This window comes from Protomyctophum bolini (genome assembly GCF_963924005.1).
Source record: "Protomyctophum bolini genome assembly, chromosome: 9".
NCBI classification, from domain to species: Eukaryota; Metazoa; Chordata; class Actinopteri; order Myctophiformes; family Myctophidae; genus Protomyctophum; species Protomyctophum bolini.
In genome coordinates, this window is record NC_137870.1 from 6051697 (window position 1) to 6068126 (window position 16430).

The window sequence follows — 16430 nt, forward strand, 5'->3', positions numbered from 1 at the left end:
TCCATCGGTAAAGGGATGTGACTCAGACACAGGCTGTAATGAGGGGATGTGTTGAGGACTCAAGGCTCATACACATACTCCAGTTTTTGGTGATAGGTTATCACCGTTTTAGGTGATAGCTTATCACCTAAAACGGTGATAAGAGTTGAGGCCATCATACTCGCGGTGATGTCCTTAACAAGGATTGACCCCGCCTCCCTGTGGTTTACCCAACTTCTAGACCAATCAGTGAACGGGGTGATAGCTCCAGAGGGAAAAGACTTGTCTGATAGTAAAAACAGAGAGTCTGAGTCTGTGTCCGCGGTGATAGCTGATCATCACCGCGACTGACATAATGGTGTAGTTTTCCAACCCTTTAAAAACTACACTGCGGTGATAACCTATCACCAAAAACTATGAGTATGTATGAGCCCTTTAGACACAGGCTGTAATGAAGGACTGCACAAAGAGACAGTATAACATCGCCGTGGGGAAGAAACCTCTTATCCCCATATTTCTTTTTTTTTAGTTTTTAACTAAATTAATGCACAACTTCACACTACAGCGTCACTCAAAAGCATCAAAAGAAGCACATCCACAAGCTCGAAGCGACGCGGTGCGAATGTGACTTTTGAATGTGTGTGTGTTTGTTTTGGAACATGAGGTTTCCACCTGAAAGACTACGATAAATACGTTGAATCTGTGAATCGGGCATTTTAAGATGTTTATAGTGGCGTCTCCGGAATAAAAACATATATAGAGCTGGAAATGAGCATAATTACCATAATAGGTCCCGTTTGACACTGGGATGAAAACACACAACCTGCTGACACAGTTGCACACCATAATACAAGAGAATGTATTACACTATATACAGTATGTCTTTGTTAGTAGTAGTGGTACCAGTATGTACTGCATTGCTCTGTGGCGGTGGTGCAGGTGGTAGTATTAGTGGTATCGGTACAGTAGTAGTAGTAGTAGTAGTAGTAGTAGTAGTAGTAGTATTGGAGTTCTACTATTTCACTGAGCCTAGAAAACAAGTCTCAGTGAAATCATGAAGACATTGAGTTAGTCTTTCAATCTTTACTGGAGAGACAGCCGATTAGATGGAGCTAGATTAGAGAGAAAGGGAGATAGATCATCAGGTAGATACAGTCGATGAATAGACAGGCGGAAGTAACACATCCAATGACTGGCTTAGGGTCGATTCATACTCCTATTTTAGAGCCGAATAAAAGTCGGTTCGGCGCTGTAGAGCCTACAATTTGTCGGCTCTTCGGTGCTACTGAAAATTTCTGACGAGCCGAAATCAGTTCGGCACTACAGCGCCGAAACAGGAGTATGAATCGGCCCTTAGTGTCTTCACTCAGTATAGAGTGCATGCCGCCCTACTGCACAGTGGGCCTTAATAAGGGCCATTTCCGCATGTCCAATAGTTCAGCGCTGTTGTTCAGTGACCGAGCGTGAGCTTATTATATTAAAAAGGCACACAAGGTTTTTTTGCGCAGTTCATTTTTTTGAAATCTTTCTGAAAGGTTTGTGTGTGTTCTTCCTCCTCGGGGCTTCCCACGTTTCCAAAGATTTTGGAGATACCCAAAGTGGTTTAAAGTAAACCCCAATATGGAATGAACTACAGACTCCATTATACTGCTGCTGGTACTGATACTACTAGCTGCTGTAGTAGTACTACTACTACTACTACTAATACATGGGTAATAAATATATAACAAAACTACAGACTGTAGTCAAATCTGTCCCCCTGAAGGCTGAGCCACAACACATGAATACAGTTCAGAAGATGGACTTCCTGCATGGAGAATGTCCTTTTAAAGACAACAGTTAAACACGGTTAATTCAGTGGACACATTCACCCCTCTCTTTCTTTCACTCGCACACTCACACGCACACTCACACACACTCAAACTCACTCACTCACACACACACACACACACACACGCACACTCACACACACTCACACACACACGCACTCGCACACGCACACGCACACGCACACACACACACACACACACACACACACACACACACACACACACACACGCACACACACACACACACACACACACACACACACGGAAGGAACACAGTAAGCATACAAAGAATAGAAGCAGCTTCAACATCTAATAGGAATGGACAGTGATGTCACAAGGTCATGGGTCATTGGTATCGTGTGTGTTGCAGTCCTCTGCTTGGTTTATTCCTGTTAATATTCACACGTGCACGCGCACGCACGCACACACACACACACACACACACACACACACACACACACACACACACACACACACACACACACACACACACACACACACACACTAACCTAATCTATTATACTTTCTCACACACCTTAGATACAAAAAGAATACTAACTACCGGTAACTAAAACCATCTTCATCTTCATCAATCCTAAACAGATGAAACCATAAATGGTAAAACCAGCATATGGTTCCGTCAAATCAAAAACATTAAAGTGTGTCAGTAAACAATAACTTCTCAATGGCAGCCAGGTCACCATGGGAACCTCAACCCATGGATGGCTATTGTCATAATTCAGTAGATTCATACTCTACACGTCTCCATTTTATATGTTGTTTAATCTCAAGATTTATTTGACTATAGATCAGCGATTCCCAACCTGTTGGGCCGTGAGGAAGTATAGATCCCCAAATGATTCGCGAAACACTGACATTGTATTGATAATGTGGACATTAATATAAAACAAATAGTGTCATGTGTTTTAATGGTGACACAGATGAGTGGGAACTTTAAAGGGACACTTCACCCTTTTTGCAAAAATATATATGTTAATGATGTTAAATGATGTTAAATATGTTAATGGACTACATGTTGTCTCAGTAAGACAGCTCTCCCCCCTATCCACAAGGAGGAGCAGTGCACCAAAGAATTATGGGAATTGTAGTCCAGGAAGGTAGTGAGACCAGTGTCCATGACATCAGAGACAACAGGCTCACTGCTACAATCTAAAATATCTAAAACCACATATTACACACATAAATACCCCCAGGAAAGTGATCTAAAGCTTCTAAACGTCATTAACATATATTTTTTTTGCAAAAAGGGTGAAGTGTCCCTTTAAAGTAATACCATGTTTGTTCCCACTGATCCAAGCCCCGGAAAACACAATGGATTGATTCATCTTTTAAAAATAAACATGCTCTGAAGATGCACGTGTATAATATTCCCCAGACAAGGCTATGGGAACCGCTGCTCTAGATATAGATAGAGAGATAAAAAACTGAAAAACATATTTGGCTTTTTTTTCTTTTCTTAACAGGCCTTTAACCCATTCTGAACGGGAACCCGTTTTGGTGTTAGCATCATGTTATGCTTTAGCTATTGAAAAATAGCAGATCTACAAGCTCATAGCGCGCCACCGAGTGGCGCGCTATGAGCTTGTAGGTCTGCTATTTTTGAAAAATCGAAGAACGACTGACATTTTTAGAATCTGATCTCAGGTCAGAATGGGTTAATCAGACCAGTGTGTGTCCTAGTGGAAACCTCGTATGAATCTGATCTCAGGTCAGAATGGGTTAAAGTGGTTGGTTATGATTGCGTTTCACGTCCTCGACGACCGCCTGGGGGGACTGTGTTGTTTGGGGGCGTCTCCATGGGAACCAGAAATGTCAACGTGTCCTTTTTTTTTCTCCGTTTTGGTCAGTCAGACGGTCGGTCGATTGGTCGGTCGGTCGGTCACATGACGCTCACTAGAAGCAGCATGAGGCAGGAAGGAGGAGGCCTCCTCTTATCACAGTGGTTTTCAAAGTGGGGTCAGGGGACCCTCGGGGGTCCTTGAGGGGGGTTCCAGGGGTTCCCCCCCGGGGAAATGGCCAATAGTTATAGGAACCAGATGGACCTTTAAGGGTAACTGTAACTCTGATACCCCCTTTTCCACCGGGTGGTTCCCAATGGGAAACGGTTCAGTTCTTTTTTTGGTTCATATAGTCCAAGAGCCAGAGCTCCAAAATTGGTGGGAAAAACGATAGAGCACCGAAGTCCTGACGTAACTCGCTCATCCCGACGATTCCCCTGGTTCGCGGAAGTAATTTCTCTATGGAGAATAACATGGGGTGATCTTAATATCGTCTACTATAAGCGTTGTGGTCCAAAAATAAACAAGCTGTCTCGGCGTTATTGTTAGGGAGGTGTCTCTGTATCGTTTGCAACAGTCAGTCACTCATATATGATAAAGTCTGCTTCTAGCGAAAATCTAACTAATTCTAACATTAGCGTTTTCTCTCAGTCAGTTGATTCTTCATATCCATATGAGTGAAGCGGCCGGGGTGACATGTTTATTTTTCAAACACAGTTGTTATATGAGCTAAAATCGCCTCAATGGGGATTTCAATGCAACTAAACAAATACATGAACCTGGGGACTGACGCCCTCTACTGAAAGTGACGTCAGACTTCGGTGCTCTATACCTACGGTATATTCAATTGTTTATAGGATAAATACAAGTAAATGAATACATGATAACCCTTCCACAGTAGTAGCTTTTTCATATTTTCTATTATTTTGCATATTTTCCTACATAATGCTTCATTTGCATATTTAAAATTTCTAATACAATAAATCATTGTCTTCGTGTAAGTAATCAATTGGGGAAGTGTCATGGCGATAACAATCTAATATAGGTATGGTTTTGCACACTCAATTCATAATTAACGTTCCAGTTTTGGAGCTCTGGCTCATAGACTATAAGAACCACAAAGAACTGAACCGGTTCCCATCGGGAACCAACCGGTGGAAAAGGGGCCTCTGAGAGTGTACAAATGGAACCAGATGGACCCTTATTGCAGGCTCCATGTGGTTCCATTTTTGTACACTCTCAAGAAAGAGTTATTGGGGGGGGTCCATGACCTAATGTATACCGAACTGGGGGTCTGTGAGAGGGAGGATGACTGATTTAAGCAGTCACACCTGGCCTGAGTCAAACTAGAACTGGACTCAGAGCTGGGTGTGGCTGGCTGCGCACCTGTTGTGCATGGACTTGATCAAGGCACAGCAGGTTAAATCAGTCATCTCCACAAACACTCAAGAGATAGCCTCTGTCCGGACAGTGGGGAGATCGCCTCTCCTGTGTGTAATGTGAGATTATATTGTGTATAATTCCCTGCACATGGAGGAATAAAAGGTACAAACTCAAGAAAGCATCACAATAATAGTTTACACAGGAGAGCAGATGGCTATATCTCCACTGTCCGGATAGAGGCTCTCTCCTCAGTGTTTGTGGAGATGACTGATTTAACCTGCTGTGCCTTTGATCAAGTCCATGATGCACAACAGGTGCGCAGCCACACCCAGCCAACTCTGAGTGCAGTTCTAGTTTGACTCAGGCCAGGTGTGACTGCTTAAATCAGTCATCCTCCCTCTCACAGGGTCCCTTGAAATGAAAGAAAGTTGTCGTTGTCGAACCACTGCTCTACTACCACACCTGACAGCGCTTCTGGCCCGGGTTCATGGACGAGCCCACGGGGCAGTTGAAGTGCTGGGAGAACTCCGGAGAGTTGGACAGCGTGCCGATGACCCGGTACCGAGGGGGGCTGTGGGGGTCCGTCATCAGGCCCTCGTGGGCGCTCTCCGGGGTCCTCACAGAACACCACACCTGATGAAGAAAAGACAATGTTTTAACCATTCTGACCTGAGATCAGATTCTAAAAATGTCTTCTACATCCTGACAGTTTTCTGAAAAAGCTACGTTTCTATGTGTCAGTCGTTCTTCGATTTAAAAAAAAATAGCAGACCTACAAGCTCGTTTTTCAATAGCTAAAGCATAACATAATGCTAACACCAAAAGGGGTTCCCACGGCCAGAATGGGTTATATTATTTTTAGTTTTCTATAAAAGAAAAATGTACATGTATATCATAATGTTTGTGTTACAATTTATAATCTGTTCAAACCTATTTGACCAAAACAGAATGTTAGCGTTCTAGAACTGCTTTTCGTTCACACGTCTCCAGAGACAATCATTAAATGGGGCTGTATTTTGCACGTCTTAAGTACCAGGTCTTATTCCCTAACTTGAGTAAACTAAAGACCTGGAGGCGTGATCAATGCCATTTGGCTATTCTGAGTGGCCAAAGAGCATTGATCACGCCTCCAGGTCTTTAGTTTACTCAAGTTAGGGAATAAGACCTGGTACTTAAGACACGCAAAATACAGCCCATTACTAATATGTGCCGGTTTATGAGTTTTGGACAAAAATCTGTAGGAGGGTGAGTACAACGTGGGATTTGAAGAAAGCGGTGCCTGCCCTATAGGGTCTGCCAAAATCTCCCGGAGGGGGCGTTAACATATGTGTCACGTGGTAGCGGCCGCCATGTTGGCAGGCATTTCCGCTTTGTTTACATTCAGCGACCATCCGTGTGCGTTCTAATTTTTAAACACCAGAGGGAGTTCAACGCTCGTTCCTGGCGACAACACAGTGAGCCAACACCAGGATGGAAAGAAAAAACGTCGGCCTCGACATACCTTACAAGGACAAGCATTAAATGTAGTCGCATTAGTGGTGATAGAAGATCGAATCCTCTGTTCAGTCAGTGTGTTCATAGGGGTCGAGACCGTCAATATCCTTGATTTTGTTCAGGTAACGCTCCTTTTCCTCAAAGTTAAGCTTCTCCTTGTAAGCAAGGTATGTAGAGGCCGACGTTTTTTCTTTCCATCCTGGTGTTGGCTCACTGTGTTGTCGCCAGGAACGAGCTCGTTGAACTCCCTCTGGTGTTTTAAAATTAGAACGCACACGGATGGTCGCTGAATGTAAACAAAGCAGAAATGCCTGCCAACATGGCGGCCGCTACCACGTGACACATATGTTAACGCCCCCTCCGGGAGATTTTGGCAGACCCTATATAGACAAATTCACAGAGGGGTGCCCTGGGCGCGGCCATTACTGAGGGGTAATCCATGGAGCAGGTGCTCCGTAGGCCAGGTGTAGCTAATCAGTGCTGCTGCTGCGCTTTAATGGTACACCTCAGTAATGGCCGCACCCAGTGCAAGCCTCTGTGAATTCGTCTAGGAAGTTGCGTAACAAATAATCAATAATGTTGTCCACCCACCTGGGCAAAACCGACGAAGAAGAGTTGCTCATTGGTGAGGTTGACAGCTGGTAGTCTCTTCTCCTCGCCATGCGTCTGTACCCAGGACCTATAGGCCTGGGAGATGGTATTCATATTATTATAGCATTACACCCAGGACCTACAGTAGGCCTGGGAGATGGTATTCATATTATTATAGCATTACACCCAGGACCTACATATAGGCCTGGGAGATGGTATTCATATTATTAGCATTACACCCTAACCCTATAGGCCTGGGAGATGGTATTCATATTATTAGCATTACACCCTAACCCTATAGGCCTGGGAGATGGTATTCATATTATTATAACATTAGGCCTACACCCAGGACCTATAGAGCGTCGCAGTCCCGCCCCCTACCATGGCCCAGGAAATGATTCTCCGTTCATTTTCCTCATAGACATTTCAGAAAGTATTTATTTAAAGACGTTTACGCTGCGGAGAAAGCCAACTCTTGTCGTGACAAATCATGACAACAAACACAATTTTTCGGGCCAAACAAAGAATTCGAAAGTAGAAAAAAACGGCAGGTTACAACACTTTTTTTGTTGTTTTTCTTCTATGTAATTAATTATTTGTTTTGTCCAAAATATTGTGTGTGTTGTCATGATTTGTCACGACTCGAGTTGGCTTCGTACGACGCTTAAAAGATCTTTGAATAAATACTTTTTGAAATGTCTATGGGAAAAATGCATTGTGATTCATTTCCTGGGCCAGGCGTCGTCATGAAAGGGGGCGGGACTGCGACGCTCTATAGGCTGACCTCATCACGTTTGTCATGACGTCTATGGCCGTTTTTAGTCCAAGGAGTGTTTCTTAATTGTGCCAAACTAATGCTTGGAATGGATTCAGAATCATGAGAACCCCCTACTTTGACATGTCACATGCTACTTAGAGCATAAGGAAAGTTTGACATTTTTGCCTGCCATAGGATGTTAATGAAAAACAAAAAGTTCGATAGTGACAGCCGGTCAGAAAGTGGATTCATTAATGTATGTACCGGTATTTAGACAATATGTTAGGCCAATAAAAAAGACTATATACAAATTTCCTGTCGGCTGCCGTACTATTAAACACTGCTGCCTGTATAATGTCCCACATGTGTGCAAGTCCGGATGTTATGTTTGTGACGTCCACCATCCACCCACGAGGCAATTTGAATATAGCGGATCAACTAGCACATTTAAGACTAGGTCCTTTCTCAGGTAACAGGTAACTGCTTGTTCTGCTGCAGGCATGTTGCTATAGCCTTGTAGTGTTACTAGCTTTAAGGTGTACTGACATTATAAGCAGCCTTCAGTCCTCCGTTGTCGGCGATGTTCTCTCCCAGCGTGTTCTTTCCGTTGATGTGTTCTCCGTTGACCGTGTAGCTGTTGTACTGCTCCACCATGCACTCTGTCTCCTTCTTGAAGAACTCCAGGGACGAGTTCTGCCACCACGGACGCAGGTTACCCGTCTTATCATACTCCCTGCCTACAGACAGACACAGACACAGACACAGACACAGACACAGACACAGACACAGACACAGACACAGACAGACAGGCAGGTTTAGTCTCTTCATCGTCGTACTCACAACCAACACAGAGTCACACAGGTGGGATGTGATTGAACGCACCCTGGTCGTCGAAGGCGTGTGTGAGTTCATGTCCCATGACCACTCCGATCCCTCCAAAGTTCAGCGCTCTGAACACAACACAATCGTCACTTCATGGTTACAATGTTGTCCTTTGTCCAAATGCTACATTGATTGATTAAGTAATTAAATGTTACATGAATTAACACATTTTATGTAAGAAAAAAATGTTATATTTTATATTAACAGGCTGGGTTTCATGTGGAATTATCTACAACCCCAGCTCTAAGGCTTGGTACACACATAAAGAACAACTGTGCTGTGCTCTGCCTGTGTTTCATGGCCGCCCCAATGCTTTTCCAATGGAAGTCAAGTGGTTTTGAACACTTGTGTTTGATTTCCCCCCTCCCCCAATCACACACAGCTGTTTGGTCAAACCACGTGACTTCCATTGGAAAAGCATTGAGGCGGCCATGAAACATGGACAGCACAGAGCATGTTCGAAGCCTAACCCTGACACTAACGAGACAGACAGACAGACAGACAGACAGTCAGACAGACAGACGAACATAGATCAACATACTTTGGGTGGTCGCGGGCGTAGAAGGGAGCTTGTAGGATGCCAGCTGGGAACACAATACCGTTCTTGGTGGGCATGTAGTATGCATTTACTGTAGGAGGAGTCATACTCCACCTGGAGAGGAGAGGAGGTGGGGAGGGGAGGGGAGCAAAGCAAAGTTACTATATTTACCCAGGGTAACTGTACTAAGCTCAAGAACTTGTTTACAGCCAGGCCCTGCTCATATAAAACATTTCATGGTAGGGGTTCAATGCCTTGCTCAAGGGCACTACAGCGGTGATAATTTTAATGTGGCGGTCCAGGGATATGAACTAGCGACCTTCCGGTATCAAGACCGCTCTGCAAACCGTTCGGCCACCGAGGAGTGAGTGAGTGAGTGAGTGAGTGAGTGAGTGAGCGAGTGAGCGAGTGAGCGAGTGAGCGAGCGAGTGAGCGAGTGAGTGAGTGAGCGAGCGAGTGAGTGAGCGAGCGAGCGAGCGAGTGAGTGAGTGAGCGAGCGAGCGAGCGAGCGAGCGAGCGAGCGAGCGAGGGAGTGAGTGAGTGAGTGAGTGAGTGAGTGAGCGTCTTACTGGTCTCTGTTGGGAGTCTTGCGGAGTTGGTCTGACATCACTCTCGCTGAGAAGTTGTAAAAGTTCAACATGTTCTGAAAGAAGTTGTCAGCTGTGACCTCATACTGAAATAGAACGGAATGGAATAGAACAACGTAGACAGTCAGTAGATAGATAGACAGCAGATAGAATGTATGACCTGGCCACTCACTTTCATGATTGATTGATTGAAAATGTTGTTCGCAGTATGTAGAATGGGTACATTTCAAAACGAAAGCACGAGTCAATACAAAAACAGCTACGATGACGAAACAATGAAAAACACTACATCAGGGTCCTCCATTTTCTATTCTTCAGAACATTTAAAGACTTACAAATATACACATGATACGTACACACTGACAGACAGAGTGCAAAACATACTGTACTCTCTCCCCATGCCTTCGGCCTGGTGGAGACAACTATGCATGCAATGCATAAATTATATCATTGCATATATTAAAGACGGAGTGCCCCCAAAGAAAACATGATCATCTGGTATTTTGATTATACTACGTAGGAGGAAGATCTTTTTCAAAAAGGTATACAGAAAGTTCATTAAATATACCTGGTTTTCCCCGTAGCACCACCCACCTAAGCTGCGCCGTTGTATAATAATAAGGGGAGGGGCTGATTTCAGTGCGTTAATTAAGCAATATTACACGAGAGGGTGTGGGTTAACGTGATTATTGCCACGACAGGGATGCGGTCAGGAACGAGACGGAGTCGAGTTCCGCAAGCATCACTGAAGTGGCAATAATCACGTTAACCCACACCCTCTCGTGTAATATTGCAATTCTACCACAGTTACCCTTAAAACAAAGAAAATCGCTGAAAGAATATATATTTTTAATGACAGATGTAGTCACTACGACCACAAATGTTCCAATAAACTAGCTAGCCTAGCCACCGAGTTTGCTAGCGCTCTGGGAGAACAGAGCGGCTGAATTATTTGTTTTGATTAGGTGGTGAACAGTGCTGGTTTAACCACCGGCTAGAAGTCTGTTTCAAACAATCAGATTGCTTCCTCGAAACGACCTGTGGTAGAATGTTTGTTAACTCTATAGACACATAATTCTTTTTTTTTTACAAAACTATGGCACCCAATATTTAACAGCGGCGTCGCGTTTAGGTTTAGGTTTATTTATTTAGCATATAGTACAACAAAATAGACAATAACATATCAAAGAAACAAAAATACAATGCAAGGAAAGGAAGAAGCCAGAAGTCTTATATGGAATCCTTTCCTGAAGGAAGAGGACATTGGTTTAAAAGATTAAAAGTTCATAAAGAACAGTACATAAATCTACAAGTTGTCAAAGGGGGGCAGCTGTGCAGTAAAGAAAATAAAAACACAGACTGCACAGAAAACAGAAATAGACAATACAACAACAAACACACAAAAGAAAATATAACGCATTGATGTCACTCACCCCGTCATAAACATCGTCTAGTTCTTTGGAGTCCAGGATGAAGTCTGGGAAGCCAATCATGTCATAGATAGCGTCTGCCTACACCCAAGACATGCAGACAAAGAGAGAGACAGACAGGAGGACACAGAGACACACAGATATGGATAAAAAAAGACACACTTTTAGTAGAGGTAATAATATTAATAATAGAGCACCGAAGTCTGACGTCACTTTCAGTAGAGGGCGTCAGTCCCCAGGTTCATGTATTTGTTTAGTTGCATTGAAATCCCCATTGAGGCGATTTTAGATCGCCTCATATAACAACTGTGTTTGAAAAATAAACATGTCACCCCGGCCGCTTCACTCATATGGATATGAAGAATCAACTGACTGAGAGAAAACGCTAATGTTACTGCTGCTGAATTAGTTAGATTTTCGCTAGAAGCAGACTGTATCATATATGAGTGACTGACTGTTGCAAACGATACAGAGACACCTCCCTAACAATAACGCCGAGACAGCTTGTTTATTTTTGGACCACAACGCTTATAGTAGACGATATTAAGATCACCCCATGTTATTCTCCATAGAGAAATTACTTCCGCGAACCAGGGGAATCGTCGGGATGAGCGAGTTACGTCAGGACTTCGGTGCTCTATAGCTGGGATTTATTTTTAAGTACTCAAAAGACGCTTTATACATGTGTGGAGGCCAGGGGAGAGGACATAGAAAAAGGACAGCTTTATTAGGAAAAAAAACGAATTAAAATATACGAATTAAAAGCAATAAAACAGTATATTTAACAAGTTAAAATCAAAGGCTATAGGCTAAACAGGTGGGTTTTCATTGCGGATTTGAAGGTAGCGATGGAGGGGGCTTCTCTGATATGTTTGGGGAGTGCATTTCAGAGGGTCGGGAGGGAGGGGGCAGCCCTGTCGCCCCGGGATACTTTTTGGGGATCTTAAGGACCTAAGGGAACGGGATGGCACATGTGGCTCGGGGAGGAGGAGGGTAGCCAGGTTGGGCAGTGCCTTGTAGGTGGTGAGGAGCACTTTGAAGTCAATTCTTTGTTTGACAGGGAGCTAAGGCTGTACCCTAGACCTTCTTTTAGGACTCGAACTTCGGCAGGAATTTTCAAGCGAACATCCGGACCATTTGTTTCTAATTAATTTGAAAAGATTGAGATATCCGTCTCGATCAAAGCGCAGCGTGTCTCCCCCGCTCTTTATCAATCTCTCTCGTCTCTCCACACCCACCCACACACACACACACACACACACACACACACACACACACACACAGCGTCACTGTGTCACTGGCTCCGCGAAAACAGCTGATCTGCGAACTTGCTGGCAGGCAGCTAAGACAACAGCATAGCTTGCTCGTTAGCTGTCACTCGTTAATGTGTTCCACCTGTGTACTCTCAAGGTATGAATGCAGCTTCAGAAGCGCATTGAAATGGGCACAGGGCAAAAGCAGAACCTCCGTTACCGTGACGTGTTTTGACATGCTCATAATCGCATTCTCGCCGAGATATATTTTCGAGTTTAATAAAAAATAAAAATGAAATAAAACGAATGGTTCAAGCCCATTAATTAAGATCCGAGTGCCAACCCTAACGCGCGAACATTCGAACCTTGAATGTTTGGGGACAGCCTTACAGTGTCACGGTACGTGACATGTTATGGTTTATTGTGTACCTTTTATTTTGTAGTATTGTTTTGTGCCATCCTGTCTGCCCCTGTAGTTCTGTACCTGCCTTGTCTAACCTGTATTGTGATTAGTCTTTGTTTTCCACCTGTGTCCTCTTAGTCCCCCAGCCAATCACCTGTGTCCTCTTAGTCCCCCAGCCAATCACCTGTGTCCTCTTAGTCCCTCAGCCAATCCCTGTCTTGATTTTGAGTTTTGTTCACCTGTGTCTAGTTATCCCATGTCTATAAGTATGCCCTTGTGTTTTCAGTTCTTTGTTGGTTCGTAAATTGTGATTCCTTGTATTTTCCTAGTGTTATTTTTCTTGCTCCTAGTTATCCCTAGTTTCCCCGTGTTTGTTCCTGTACCTCTGGTTTTTGGTTAATAAATCACTGTGCACTCGACCTGCCTTGTGTCTGCCTCATCCTCTGCCTTTGTCCTGCGCTTGGGTCCTACACACCTCTGACTCTGATCGTGACATACAGGGAGCTAGTGGAGGGCATGAAGGACTGGTGTGATGATGTGATCTCTGTTGCGGGTGGAGGTGTTTTGGACATATTGGAGTTTATTGAGGTTTTTTTTAGGCGATACCGTATATGCCGTAGAATAGATAGAGGATGCTATTGCAATAGTCCGGCCCGGGGTGAGATGAAGGCCTGGATGAGGGTTTCCGCAGCACCTTATAGGTTTGTGGATGTGTGTGGAGGTTGCTGTGACACCTTATAGGTTAGCGGATGTGTGTGGAGGTTGCTGTGACACGGGAGCCGTCGATGTCGAGCGAGAAGTCCTGGGTGGAGCGGGGTGAGGGAGTCGGGGGGCCGATGATGATTATTTCTGATTTGTTCCAGTTGAGTTTTAGGTAGTTACTTAAAGTATACTGTGTAACTTTTTCAATTAAACAAAAGCTGGCTTTGATATAATCAATAATAACACACAATTACAACCCCCCAACCCCCCTCACCTTGTCTTTCGCAGCCTGTCTTGTCTGTCCGTCCATCCAAGTTAGTTTGTCCAGCGATTCTTTAAACGCTGATCGAATCCCATTGATCATCTCTTCAGCCTGACAGACAGGGAGAGAGAGGCAGGGACAGAGAGACAAAGAGAGAGACACAGAGGTAAAGACAGGGAGAGAGAGGCAGGGACGGAGAGACAAAGAGAGAGAGACACAGAGGTAAAGGCAGGGAGAGAGAGGCAGGGACAGAGAGACAAAGAGAGAGACACAGAGGTAAAGACAGGGAGAGAGAGAGAGAGAGAGAGAGAGACAAACAAAAGGAGAGATTGAAACAGACCTGCAAGGTCTAAATGTAATTTGTATCTAAATGTCTCGAAATACAATCTAATCTAAATGTAATCTAATTGTAGTCTAATCGAATCTAATGCCAAGCGTATTTAGTCTAATCTAATGGAGTCGTTATCTAATGTAATGAAATGCAATGCGACGCCATGACATGAACGTTGTCCTTAATAGTGACGACCAGCGACTGATACTTACTATCTCTTTACTGTGTTTGTCAAAGGTGTGTTTGACGAAGAGCGCTCCCAGAGCGAAGCCCATGGTGTCGTCTGTGTTCCCGATGCACGTCTGCCAGCGAGGAGTGCACGACTGGAACCATAAACAGCAACATTACTAACACTATAAGCAATAGACCGTATTCACATGGCGGCCATCTTGCCGTCAAGTCAATGGCAGGGTCCACACCCAAGGACTGTCTAAAGAGGTCGAGACGTGAAGACCGCTACGGGCGACGCCATGTTGCTCCATGGAAGGAAAGAAACATGGAGCAGTTGAGACCAGGAAGTTGTACACGCTCAAATTTGGGCATGTACAACTTCCTGGTCTCAACTGCGCATGTCTTTGCGTCTCGTCCTCTTTAGACAGTCCTTGGGTCCACCCTGCTTTTTCAATGCAAAGTGCCAACATGGCCGTCGTGTGAATATGCGGTCCATTCTGCAGCGGTTCCCAAACTGTGGTGCGTGCACCCCCTTGTGGTGCGCAAACGCCCTCAAGGGGGTAGTAAGTAGCCTTGCCAAGCCATGAGGCCCATAGGGCAGGAGCCTATCTCCTGTTTCTGTAGCGTGAGGCAGCTTGATGTACAAGTACACCCCCTGGACATGACCCTAGTATGTCGCAGGGACTTACCCCCAATCCAACCCTTGATGCTGAGTGTCAAGCAGGGAGGCATTGGGTCCCATTTTTACAGTCTTTGGTATGACCCGGCAGGGATTGAACCCCGACCTCCCAGTTTCAGGGCGGACACTCTAACCACAAGGCTGGTGGGGGGTGCGTGACTTAAAAGGGTAATGGCCGGTTTTATGGTATTATTTAGCGCAAACGGCAAAATCCGGTAAACACAGCTGTAAGGAGGTGTATAGAGCAGCTGTGGGAGTATACAGCAGTGCAGTGCAGTGAGTGACATTCCATGATTATTTGCCATAATATATTTATTTTTAAAAATATATATTTTTCGGCCAAATTCAATGAGATTAACCCATTTTGGGCGGGAAGCCCTTTTGGTGTTACTGTAGAATTATGTTATGCTTTAGCTATTGAAAAATAGCAGATCTACAAGCTTGTAGCTTGAGCTTCCCAGTTTGGGGACCGCTGGTCTATTGTATTGCTGGTGATAACAGTATCTGTAGTAGTAGTTGTAGCATCAGTAGTAGAAATAAAAGTAGTAGCTTGGTGGTCGTATATATCTGCAGTAGAAGTAGCAGTGTTCAGTAGTATAGTAACACGTAGTAGAACTGGCTGGCTGATATATGACCAGACATACTATAGTAACAATAATACTAGTAGCAGCATCACCTTTTTGGTTCCATACAGACTCTCCAGTAGTTTGTCTTGTGCGTTTTCAAAGCGTTGGTCCAAACTGGACACACCTTTCTGGACCAGCGTCCAGATCATGTAGTTATTCAGCAAGCTACAGACAGACAGAGACAGAGACAGAGAGACAGAGAGACAGACAGACAGACAGACAGACAGACAGACAGACAGACAGACAGACAGACAGACAGAGGGACGGACGGACAGACAGACAGACAGACAGACAGACAGACAGACAGACAGACAGACAGACAGACAGACAGACAGACAGACAGACAGACAGACAGACAGACAGACAGACAGACAGACGGACAGAGGGACAGACGGACAGACATACAGACAGACAAAAAAGACAAATATATTATTTGTACAAACTAAAGTTGTGTATTTTGTGTAGTTTGTTGTGTGTGTGTGTGTGTGTGTGTGTGTGTGTGTGTGTGTGTGTGTGTGTGTGTGTGTGTGTGTGTGTGTGTGTGTGTGTGTGTGTGTGTGTGTGCGTGTGCGTGTGCATGTGTGTGTGTGTGTGTGTGTGTGTGTGTGTGTGTGTGTGTGTGTGTGTGTGTGTGTGTGTGTGTGTGTTTGTTGCTGATTGGCTGATTGGCTGCAGGCCCATCACCAAATTAATGTGCACAGGGGACTCTCTCTCTCTCTCTCTCTCTCTCTCTC

At 44.5% G+C, this 16430-nt stretch overlaps 1 protein-coding gene across 2 annotated transcripts in view; it reads right to left on the reverse strand.

Moving 5' to 3' along the window:
- Nucleotides 1-4500: 4500 nt before the first annotated feature.
- Nucleotides 4501-16430, reverse strand: part of ece2b (endothelin converting enzyme 2b) — a 45347-nt gene continuing 33417 nt past the window's right edge. Inside the window, exons 10-19 of one of the 2 annotated variants that reach the window (XM_080772380.1) lie at nucleotides 15747-15861; nucleotides 14433-14543; nucleotides 13902-14000; nucleotides 11273-11350; nucleotides 9822-9895; nucleotides 9256-9366; nucleotides 8715-8782; nucleotides 8379-8569; nucleotides 7076-7171; nucleotides 4501-5623 (exon numbers count right to left, since the gene is read on the reverse strand). In XM_080772380.1, coding sequence (XP_080628506.1) covers nucleotides 5444-5623; nucleotides 7076-7171; nucleotides 8379-8569; nucleotides 8715-8782; nucleotides 9256-9366; nucleotides 9822-9895; nucleotides 11273-11350; nucleotides 13902-14000; nucleotides 14433-14543; nucleotides 15747-15861 — 1123 coding nt within the window. In that variant the 3' untranslated portion in view covers nucleotides 4501-5443. Of the gene's footprint in view, nucleotides 5624-7075; nucleotides 7172-8378; nucleotides 8570-8714; nucleotides 8783-9255; nucleotides 9367-9821; nucleotides 9926-11272; nucleotides 11351-13901; nucleotides 14001-14432; nucleotides 14544-15746; nucleotides 15862-16430 lie in introns of both variants that reach the window. The other variant, XM_080772379.1, reaches the window with a different exon arrangement.